The sequence below is a fragment of the Felis catus genome, chromosome X (assembly GCF_018350175.1).
Source record: "Felis catus isolate Fca126 chromosome X, F.catus_Fca126_mat1.0, whole genome shotgun sequence".
Classification (NCBI taxonomy): Eukaryota; Metazoa; Chordata; class Mammalia; order Carnivora; family Felidae; genus Felis; species Felis catus.
In genome coordinates, this window is record NC_058386.1 from 33,517,125 (window position 1) to 33,529,136 (window position 12,012).

Consider the following 12,012-nt stretch of genomic DNA (forward strand, 5'->3'; position numbering starts at 1 on the left):
AACTTTTTTCTTTTTCTGTGTTTTGCTCATGTCTGCTACACTTTGTATCTCTCATACTCTTTTTTAAAAACAATTCATTTATTTATTTTGAAAGAGAATATGAGCAGGAGGAGGGGCAGAGAGAGAGAGAGAGAGAGAGAGAGAGAGAGAGAGAGAGAGAGAATTCCAAGCAGGCTCTTCACTGTCAGTGTAGAGCCTGACACGGGGCTCAATCCTATGAACCGTGAGAACAGGGCCTGAACCAAAATCAAGAGTCAGATGCTCAACTGACTGAGCCACCCAGGCACCCCACACCTCCCATACTTTTTGCACCTCTTCAGAGAAGACCAAACAGAGTAAAGGGTTACATTTGTAATATTTGCAAAAATCAAAATATTTTTCCTTAACACTGTAGGAATGAGGTTAAGAAAGACAGAAAAAGTGCTGGAAGTAATTACTTAACAAGTACTTGAGAGCATTCTGTAGTTTTCTCAGGCTGGAACTATTTTTTTTCAGAGTATTTTTGATCTCAATTTTAGCCAATTTTAATTTAACTTTATCCTTAACAGACTCAACATTGTACTTTGTTTCCCTCTCATTCTCCTGTTAATAATGATGACTTCATATTGTAAAGGCTTTTATAATTCACAAAGCACACTATCGTACTTTATTGCCTTTGACTCTTACAAACACCTTCAGAGGGAGATATGAAAGTAATTTTTATCTTTATTTTGAAGTTGAAGTAACTGAGACCCAGAGAGGTTAACTCATATGCCCAGTGACATCTGGTAAGCAGCATAGCTGAGTTTTCCTTCCTTCCTTTCACTCTTTATCTCTTTTCTTTCTCCTTCCTCTTCCTCTTCCTCTTCCTCTTCCTCTTTCTCTTTTTCTGGCACTTGCTATTTTGTGCTCATGTTTTCTTTTATTCATTTAACATAATATCTATTATGTTCCAGGCACTAGGTTGCAGCAAAATGCACAGCTGAACAAAGCATATATGGTCTTGCCCTAATGGAGATTACAGAGGAATTGACAAGACAAACCTTAGACTAGTTAAAAAAAAAACCTACCGAATAAATGTATAATTAAAAATTATAGGAGTGCCTGGGTGTCTCAGGCGGTTGAGCATCTAACTCTTGATTTCTGCTCAGGTCATTATCCCAGGGTCATGGGATCAAGCCCCACATTGGGCTCCATGCTGAGCATGGAAACTGCTTGGGATATTCTCTCTCTCTCTCTCTCTCTCTCTCTCTCTCTCTCTCCCTCTCCCCCTCTCCCCCTCCCTCCCTCCCTCCCTCCCTCCCTCTCCCTCCCTCCCTCTCTCCCCCTCTCCTCTGCTCACATGCTCGCTCGCTCTCTCTAAAATAAAAATTACAGGGAGTGAGAATGAGATGGGGATCTGCTGTAGATTTTGTCGTCAGAGATAGCCTCTCTGGGGAAGCAGAAATAAAGCTCAAGTAAAAAGGATATAGGGAAGTCAGGTGAAGAACCAGCCAGATGAAGAACTAGGCTGGACTTAGCAGTGAGGATTGGCTAAGTGATGCTGCAGTAACAGCCTCAAACTTTCAGTGGCTTAAAGCAATGAAGGTTTATTTCTCATTTGTGCTACGTATCCGGAAGAGGATGGCTGAGGACTCTACTTCATAGCATCCTCAGACCAGGATTTAGACTTACAGAGTGGAAACTATCTGGGACATTACCATTCTCCATGCAAAGAAGAGGGTATGTGGTAAACCATGCATTCACTCTAAAGCTCTTACCTGGAATCACACACCACATTTTGTGGACCAGTGCAGGTCACAGGACGACGTTTAATGTCAGGAGGGCAGGGATGTGCCATCTGACTTGTTACACTTTCCCAGCCTCCCTTGTAGCAAGTGGTGGTGATATGACAGTGCATGATCAAGGAACCCAAGGAGGAGTCTGAGGTGAGGAGCTCTAAGTCAAGTTTTGTTTTCCTGTTAAGAGACAGGTACATGGGGCGCCTGGGTGGCGCAGTTGGTTAAGCGTCCGACTTCAGCCAGGTCACCATCTCGCGGTCCCTGAGTTTGAGCCCCGCGTCAGGCTCTGGGCTGATGGCTCGGAGCCTGGAGCCTGTTTCCGATTCTGTGTCTCCCTCTCTCTCTGCCCCTCCCCCGTTCATGCTCTGTCTCTCTCTGTCCCAAAAATAAATAAACGTTGAAAAAAAAAAAGAGACAGGTACAGCTGACACAGCTTGCCCCTTCCTCCTGTCTTTTTACAAAAAAAAATTTTAAATGTTTTTATTTTAGAGAAAGAGTGTGGGGGAGGGGGGGGGTACACAGAATCTGAAGCAGGCTCCAGGCTCTCAGCTGTCAGCACAGAGCCCCACAAAGGGCTTGAGCTCACACAGGGCTTGAACTCACACACTGTGAGATCATGTCCTGAGCCGAAGTAGAATTAAGCTCACTGAGCCACAACGCACCCCACCCCTTCCTCCAGTCTCAAACAAGGATGGGGTTCTCCAGCTGGCTGGCCATTTTGCATAAGAATAATAAGTCACACCTTGAACATAGGGGACCATTAGGATGAAAGGATCCTGAGTCTTTAATGACCTGATTTGCAGCTGAACTAATGCAAGAACTGCCTAATTCTGGATTTCTTGTTATGTAGGGAAAAAACGAAACCTATTTCTAAGCCTGTTACTTGGAACCAGAAGCATTTCTAGCTTACGTGGTTGGGGGGGGGGGGGGCGGTGATGAATAGATACTGTGCTCGAAACCCAGAAAGTCAGCTTCCTCAGATACCTTTCTGAGACTGGGTCAGCAAGGCAGGAACAAAAGGAGACCCGCCTTGCTTTTTGTAAATGCTGGCTAGTAAGGCAGAGGGAAGAGCCATCTCTCATCCTGTTCCTCTCTTCTAGCTGCCTATACTCCCTTTCTCCTTGGTGTTAATTCTCCACTTGCATACTTTCTTTTCCCAGTTGCAATTACCCTCCCTCGAACCTTCCTCCTCTTCTTGAGTGTCTGAAAATGGTTATGTCCATTTAATGTAAATTATCCTAGGCATGATTAAATTAGGACAATTGCTAAGAGAGATCTGAAAAATCAGCAGGCTGTTTAGTATTTTGTGCCAGTCTATGGAAGTCTTCCCATCTTTTCCCACAGTCTCAGAGATCGCTCCTAGAGTATGTGGGACACTTAGCAACAATTGCCTTAGAAATTCCATTACTATGTTGGGACCTTTACATTCTTGTTTCCTTGTGGCACGATTTACATGGGGCCCCAAGTCTTTTCACACTTTAGAAATGCCCTAAGTCAAACCTGATTGCTAAATAGAGTCTTACCAGTAGAGCACAAAGAAAGATGCGATGAAAATGTTTCACTCTATGGCCATAATTTCTCCAAGTGGTCTCACCCATTCTGTGGAACTAAGTGATTAAGGAACTGGTAAGTGATTCACGCAAGTGGTCATGGAATTTTTTTTTCCAGAAGAGGATCTGCCCACCAGCCTATTCAGCTAGGACTGCTATCCATGATTGCTGTCTTTGCTCTACCCATTTTAATTTGTTTCTTTATCATTGTTGCATGAATTGTTGTAGATTTCAAATAAGCAGTGTTTTATTTCTCCTGTGCCCTGAGGTGTTCAGACATCTGTTGTGATTCTCCGGACAATATAATCGTGGTCTTCGAATGAGAACTCATTTTGTTATCTTAAAGCTTGTAGCTTCTGCAAGTTTTCAAAAGCAAATTATGTGGAGCTTTTCTTACATTCAATTTCTTAAGCCAGTTGTTCATGGAAAAAAAAAAAAGGGCATAAGGGTACTTTGTAAGCTCTAAATCAGGGATTAGGAAAATTTGCTGTGGGTTCTTGTCATCTGCGTTTTGGTGGACAAGAAGGAGGACTTGAGAGCATTCTGTATGGCTGCCTGTTGTAACGAATGAATCATCTTGCATCATTTGTCCTCTTCGTAACTAACATTGAGGATACTGGGAATCCTTAGCAGATCATCCTGTTTTTACTCATTTTTTGTCTTTGAATGCCAGAGTGCCCAGCATACACTAGGCAGTCAAGAAATGTTCGTTGGATGAATGAATGAGACAGTTAATCAAAGGTTTTGGAAACCTTATTCCTTTTTTAAACTCCCCGTTAGGAATCTCTCATCAGACTAGCAATTAAAAAACCTAGTTTCTGGTTTTGTATAACAGAGCTCAGTACCACAAATGTAAAAGGAAATGTTATGAGATATATGAAGTGATCCCGGGATGTTTGTTTCTTCTGGAACATAGAAATGTTGTGTTCAAGAAGGGTCTGGAGATGAGCCTATCTTTTAGAGTATTGTTTCTCCAAATTTGGCAGTATATTAGAATAAATAGTCACACGTTGAAAAAATGTCAGAGTCGGGGGGAGGGGAGACTAGAGAATCAGTACTTTTAAAAATCCTCCCAGGTGATTCCAGCATATAGCCAAATTTGAGCACAGATGGTCCAAAGCTGTGTCTCTGAAACTCGGATCACCTGGAGATTTTGTGACTATGCAGACTCTGATCCACTAGGTCTAAGGTGGGGCCTGAAATTATGCATTCCCAGTAAGTTCCCTGTTGCATCACTTTGAATAGCTCATTTCTAATGTGTATATTTAAAAAATGACGTGTCAGGCATTAAACAAAGGGACGTAGAACTAGCATTTATTTAGTATATGCCAGGCACCATGCCGGTAACTTTACGTATATTATCTTGCTCAAAGTTAAAAACAATCACGTAAGAACATTATTACCCCTATTTTAGAAATGAAGAAATTAAGGTTTAGCTGACAAATCATTGCCTCAGTTTGGACAGCTGATTCCTGATAGAACATACAGGTCGGCGGTAGTTGTCGGAAACCATCCAATGCTGAGAAGTGTTGGGACATGTCTTTGTAGAAAACTTTTTTTGGGATCGCTTGGGGAAAGTGTCAGTGATTTCACACTCTTGCTTCATGTAGTGTATCCAGGCAGGTAAGGAACATGGTACTGGGCGAGCTGCCAGATGGGTTGTACTCCCGCGTTAAGATATCGGAGACGTACTGGTGAAGTTAGAGTAGCATGTGAATCAGTACTAATAGCAAAATAGTAGTGGCGGTGGAGGACGTCCGAATTCAAACGTAAAACACAAGCGCTGTGGTTTTCCACTACTGATATCGAAAGATTACCGATGTTAGAGAAAGAAATTGTGTTTCCTCAAAGCATTTGGCTCTGACTCTTTGATTCTCTCAAGTGTTCTTCCGAGTGAAAATACCCCTTAAGTGAAGAGAGCTCTGTACCTCTGTTTTCTTTTTGTGTTCAGCGATGTTTTTTCTCCCTCTCCTTCCAGGAAGCTGAAAAATGAACTCTTAGAAGCAAAACGTAGAAGTGGGAAGACTCAACAAGAAACCAGCAGAGTCTGTGTCTACTGTCAGAGAAACCTGGGCTTAATATTCGACCGAGGAGACCCGTGCCGGGCCTGCTCACTGAGAGTGTGCAGCGAATGCCGGGTCTCGGGCCTTGACGGCAGCTGGCAATGCACCATCTGTGCCAAAGTCGCGTGAGTTTCTTGGCTTTGTGCGGAATGCCAGATTTGATGACTGAAAGGGTTGGAGTGGGGAAAGAAAAACAGAAAAAAGTATTTAAAATTTAGGGATAGAGAGTAGAATACAAATATAGCCCAACACAGACTCAGCAATGCCTTTGTAGAATTCTGGAGAGGGGTGTGTGTGTGTGTGTGTGCGCGCGCGCGCGCACGCGCGTGCGCATGAGTAAGCATACACTAGCAAAATAGAGAATAGTATTTTTAAAGACTGTAAAACAGTCAAATTGGAAGCCTGGCAGAATGAGGTCTCTTTCTGCATCTGAAAACCATGCACAAGCTTTCTTCCCTTATAGCCCCACTTGGCTTACATGTCTTCTCAGAAGGCACAGGCAATTCCCCGAAGCCATCCTTAGATGTGTGGGATGACTGGCAGGAAGAGTATGAAATATCCATCCAGCCTGCTTTCCACGTCACCTGCGGGGCAAAGCTTTTTCTGCGTCTATTGAAATGAGCGTATGGTTTTTATCCTTTCTCTTATTGCTGTGACGTATCACATTGGTTGATTGATTTGTGAATATTGACCCCCTGCCTTGCATCCTAGGAATAAATCCAGGTTGATCATGGTGAATGATTTCTCTGATGTGTTGTTGGATTCAGTTTGCTAGTATTTGTTGAGGATATTTGCATCTATGCTCATCAAAGATATTGGCCTGTAGTTCTCTTTCTTTTTTATTTGTAGTATCTTTATCCTGTTTTGGTATCAGGGTCATGCTGACCTCATAGACTGAATTTGGAACGTTCTTCCCTCTACTATTTTTTTTAGTACTTTGAGAAGAATAGATATTAGCACTCCTTAAATGTTTGGTAGATTTCAACTCTGAAGCCACCTGGTTTCTTGGGAATTTTTTGAGAACTAATTCAATTACAATTGCTGATAACCTGTTCACATTTTTTTTTTTCTTCCTGATTTAGTTTTGGGAAGTTACATGTTTCTGTGAATTTATCCATTTTTCTAAGTTGTCCAGTTGTCCATATAATTTTTTTTATAATATTCTCTTATAATTCTTTTGTATTTCTGTGGTATTGGTTGTTATTTCTCTTCTTTCATTTCTGTTTGAGTCCTCTCTCTTTTGCCCCCACCCCCACGTTTTAGGCATATATTGTCATACTTGACATTGTATTATTTCATGATTACCTTGATTGAATTTTATAGATATGCTTAATTTTACTGGTTTTCTGCTTCCTACTTTTCTTACTCCTGCCTATGGTCTTTCTTTTCCACTCACTGAATCTCCTTTAACATTTCTTGTAGGATTGGTTTAGTGGTCATGAATTCCTTTAATTTTTGTTTGGAAAACACTTTATCTATCCTTCTGTTTTGAATGATAGCCCTGCTGGATAGAGTATTCTTTGCTGCAGGTTTTTTCTTTCAGTACTTAGGCTATATGATGCCACTCCCTTCTGGCCTGCCAAGTATCTGCTAAAAAAAAAAATCAGCTCAGGGAGCCTGGGTAGCTCAGTCGGTTAAGCGTCTGACTTCAGTTCAGGTCATGATCTCACAGTCCGTGAGTTTGAGCCCCATGTTGGGCTCTGTGCTGATAGTTTAGAGCCTGGAGCCTGCTTCGGATTCTCTGTCTCCCTCTCTCTCTGCTTCCCCCCCCCCCCACACTTGTACTCTTTCTCTCAAAAATAAATAAACATTAAAAAAGAATTTACAAATTTCTTGGAAATTACTTAGAAAGTCCACAGTTTATATGTTTTCTATTCATTTCTTAAGGGTCTCACTGAGATCCTCTACTCTTCTTAAATCCAGTGAGTATCACTATGATGATTGCTTTAAATTCTCTATCAGGCATATTATTAATTTCCATTTTGTTAAGCTCTCTTTCTGTGATTTTGCCCTGTTGTTTAATTTAGGGCACATCCCTCTGTCTCTTCATTTTGTCTGTCTGTGTCTGTTTCTATGTGTTAGAAAAGTCAGCCATGTCTCCTGCTCTTAAAAGTAGTAGCCTTATGAAGAAGTCCTAGAGTGCCCTGCGATGTAGTGTCCCCTTTTCACCAGAACCTGGTGCTTCAGGGGTGTCTCCTATGTGTTATGTGCACTCTACTGTTGTGGCTGAGCCAATTTGCCTTCAGTACACTTGTCTGCAATGGCTCTCTCTGCCTGTTGTGGGCAGGGTTTGGTCTCTCTGGGGTTAGTGGGCCACTCTGAGGCTGTCTTATGCTTCATTTAAGTCAGACCTGGCATTTGCCAGGTATCCAATGGCACCGAACTGCAGGGCACTCTCCCTGAGTTGTCCCCTGGGAATCTTTTGTTGGTGAGCGGTCCCTGCAGTCAGACCAGGTGTCTTCCCCCCAGCCCACTGTTGGGTCTGTAGTGGTGTGTGTGGTTATCTTCCCCTCTTCCTGGGGCAGGGGTCACTTTGGAGTTTTGCCGGCCTCTGTCAGGGCTGCTTTCACACTGCTAGGCTTGTGGCAACACTTTGGATGAGCTCTGGTCAAAGCGTATTGGAGGCGGCAGGTCCACAGAAGAATGCTAGGGCATGGCACGCTGTTAGCAAGGTGATTCCCATAGGTGACTGTGTGTCTAGATTGGGGGTGGGGCAAGAGAAGGAAATGGTGCCTGCCAGCAATGTTGTTCTAGGAGAAGTCTCCCAATGATCCCTGCCCCTCCAGCACATGCTCTGAGATTAAGAAACAAGTCTCCGTCCCATATACCTCAGGTGTTTTTCAAACTGCTTCTCTGCTTTATCTCAGTGGAGCTGTTTGTTGTGCTCCTTAAGGATGGGGACTCAGTTTCCTTTCCCCCTCCTGGCTGTCCCAGAGCCACGCCCCCTGATTTTTAAAGTTCCAGGTGTTAAGCCCCGCTGATTGTAAGAACTCAGAAAATAAGGTCCCTCTGGTTTTCAAAGCCAAATGTTATGGGTTTTGTCTTCGCCATGCAGGTGCCTGGTGTGGCGATCTCCTCCTCCATGCCTGCAGTGTCCCTTTCTCCCAGGGACAGTCTTGTGAGTCTGTTTAGCTCCGAACTGCATCTGTGCTCTTCCTACCCTCTTCAGTGTGTCCTCTTGTCCACATTTAGGTGTGGAAAGTCAGCTCCGCCAGTCTTTGGGTCATTCTCTGGTTAAGTACACTGGTGTGGGTGTTACCTAGTTGTATCCATGGGATGAGGTGAGCTTAGGAATCCATCTTCCTCAGAATTCCCAAATCTGTATTCATTTTCTAAATGAAGTTTAGTCATCTGCATATCAGGATGCAAAAATAATGTTAGACATCTTAATTTCACATGAAATCAAATCGTTTCCTTTGGCTATTTCTCCTTATGCCTGTTGAGAAAAACTTTCAAAAGTTGATCACTTTGCTTTCTCGTCGAAAATAACACGATACATCTGTGAGTCAAGTAAGTAATGCAGAAGTTGCTGTTTTCAACTCTGGACATTTTTTAGAAAGTTTGTCTGAGTGTGTTGTAATAGCTTTCTCCAATTCTGCTCCCCTTAATTTGGCATTTCAGAGTTGGCTATAAAGGCTCTTCCAGGATAGTCAGATACTAAGTCACCAAGGAAATAATAAATTAATGGACAGAATTTTCTCAATTTTAGTTTTGCGTCTACACAACTTTGAGGGACATCTCTCCCTCCCCATTCTTAGTGACCACTAGCAGGCAACAAATCGAATTTAAAAATTAACAAGAAGCAAAGAAAGAGAAATAGAAAAACTTGGATGGAGACTAATGTCCTTGTTTTTTATTGACCCTTATACAAATGGCCTTCTGGGTTTCTTTTATTAGAGTTAACTTACACAAAAGAACACAACTAACAAGTATACAGCGGAGTTTCTCAATTTCAGCATTACTGATATCTTGGTTGATATAATTTGGAGAGTGACAGTGTCTAACGCACTGCAGGATGTTTAGCAACATCCCTGGCCTCCACCCGCTAGATGCCTGTAGCACCCCTCCTCCACCTTCCAGTGTGACAATGAAAAATTCCTGCAGAAGGTGCTGAATATCCCCTGAGGAGGAAAATTTGCCCCTGCTTGAGAAGCACTGGTGAACGGCTTAGGGAATTGTAACAATTTCTGTGCCGTTATCTCTAAGGTGAAGAAGTAGAACATTATTAATACTCCAGAAGCCTTTCCCATTCCTCCTCCCAGTCACTGCTCCCTTTTTTATCTCCCAAAAAGAAACACTATCCTGCTAACGTCATAGATGAGCTTTGACTCCTTTATACTTCATGTAAACTTAATGACGTGGTGTGTATTTGTTTGTTGATAACTTTGTTAACATTATACTTGTGAGACTAATGTATTTTGTCACCTCTATTAGTCATCTATTCGTTTTTACTGTTTGGTAATGTTACATTTTAGAAGTATACATGAATTAGGGGCGCCTGAGCGGCTCAGTCGGTTAAGCGTCCGACTTTGGCTCAGGTCATGATCTCACGGTTCGTGGATTTGAGCCCCACATTGGGCTCTGTGCTGTCAACACAGAGCCTGCTTGGGATCCTCTGTCCCCCTCTGTCTCTGCCCCTCCCCTGATTGCTTGCATGCTCTCTCTCTCTCTCTCTAAGGTAAACAAACATTAAAAAGAGAAATATACATAAATTGATAAACTATTCTATCATTAATGAATATTTGGGATGTTTTCAGTTTTCACCTCTTACAAATAATGTTACTATAAATATTCTTGTACATGTCTCTTAGCACACATGTGTATGCATTTCTGTTGGATATATACATAGGACTAAAATGGCTGTGTCACAGAATACGCATGTGTTCCATTTCAGTAGATGATGCCAGATCAAATTTTAAATTTTCCGGAGTGGTTGTGCCACATTACCTTTTCATTAGCAGTGCACGGACATTGTAATTGTTTACATTTTTACTTTTTTGCTTTTATAATTTTGTTAACTGTATAGTGGAGTAATTTACATTTTCTTTATTACTAATGAGAATGAGAATATTTTCGTATATTTATTGACCATTTGAACATCCTTTCTGGTGAAGTGCTAGTTCAAGTCTCTTGCCTATTTTTCTGTTGTCTTTTACTGACTAATTTGAAGAACCTCTTTATATATCCTGCATACAAACCGCGTTGGTTATTTCTGTTATAGATACTTTTCTGACTTGCCTTTTTACTCTTAATGGTGCCATTTAATGAACAGAAATCTCTAATTTTTAGTGGCTCAATTTGTTTATCTCTTCCTGTTTGATTAGTGGTTTTTTTTTCTATATCCTGTTAAAGAAAACTTTCCCTAACTTTCAAATCATAAAAATATTCTCCTATGTGATCTTCTGTATCGTTATAGGTTTAACTTTTACCTTTAGACCTACAATCTGCCTGGAACTGATTTTTGCATATGCTTATGATTTAGGGATTTATTTTTATATTTGAATATGTATATGCACATGACCCAGGAACATTCATTAAAATGACCATCATTTTTTCACTGTTCTACAGTGTCACTTTCACAAACCAAGTATTATTTATGACTAATCTATCATTCTGCCAGTGCCGCAGGTTTAGACTTGCAACCCTGTTCTTTTTGTTCAGAATTCCCTGATTATTATTGACCCCTGGCATTTTCATATAAATTTTAGAATCAGCTTAACAGTTCCCACAAAATAAACCCTATTGGCATTTTTATAGGAATTGTATTATATCCACAGGTGCTTTTGAGGGAGTATTGACATCTTTCAGAATTTAGTCTCTCTATACACAAACACTATGTGCCTATTTATTTGCTTTTAATTTCTCTCAATAAAACGCTATAGTCTCTGGGTACAACTTTTACACATTATTAGATTTATTCCAAGTATTTGATTTTTATGTTATTCCAGACAGTATCTTTTTAAAATTTATTTTTAAGAGAGAGAGAGAGAGAACAAGCGAGCGAGTGCATGAGCAGGGGAGGAGCAGAGAGAGAGGGGCACAGAGGATCTGAAGTGGACCCTAGGCTAACAGCAGTATGCCAAATGTGGGGCTTGAACTCACAAACTGTGAGATCATGATCTGAGCCGAAGTCTGACAGTTGACTGACTGAGCCACCCAAGCACCCCGAATAGTATCTTTTTTAAATTTTATTTTCTAATTGTTGCTATGTGGAAATACAATTGATTTGAATAGTCTGACCTTGTATTTAGCAGTCTTTTTAAATTTACTTGTTGTTTATAACAGTTTCTGCGGAGCCTTTCAGATTTTATTTATGTACAATCATGTCATCTGTGAAGAATGACTTTTATTTCTTCCTTTCTAATACTTGTATCTTTTTTGCCATATTGCATATTTGTTTTGAATTTTATTGCTTTCTGCCTTCTTTATTTGTTTCCTTCTTTTTGCTTTCTTTAGATTTAATGTATCTTTCACTAGTGACTTTTTTGCATCATGGATATTTAATTTAGAAATTGTGAATATAATTAATATGTTTAATAAAAGTCACTTTAAAGCATGGCCAGTCTATAAAAGAAGGTTATTTCAGAATAATATCATTCCATTTCCCTACCTGTATTGGATGACTTTCAGGTGAATAAA

The 12,012-nt window shown here is 41.0% G+C and overlaps 1 protein-coding gene across 2 annotated transcripts in view; it reads left to right on the forward strand.

Moving 5' to 3' along the window:
• Positions 1 to 12,012, forward strand: part of SYTL5 (synaptotagmin like 5) — a 308,338-nt gene that overhangs the window by 214,001 nt on the left and 82,325 nt on the right. For both annotated transcript variants that reach the window (XM_045050606.1, XM_045050607.1), the window contains exon 4: positions 5,289 to 5,498. In XM_045050606.1, coding sequence (XP_044906541.1) covers positions 5,289 to 5,498 — 210 coding nt within the window. The remainder of the gene's footprint in view (positions 1 to 5,288; positions 5,499 to 12,012) is intronic.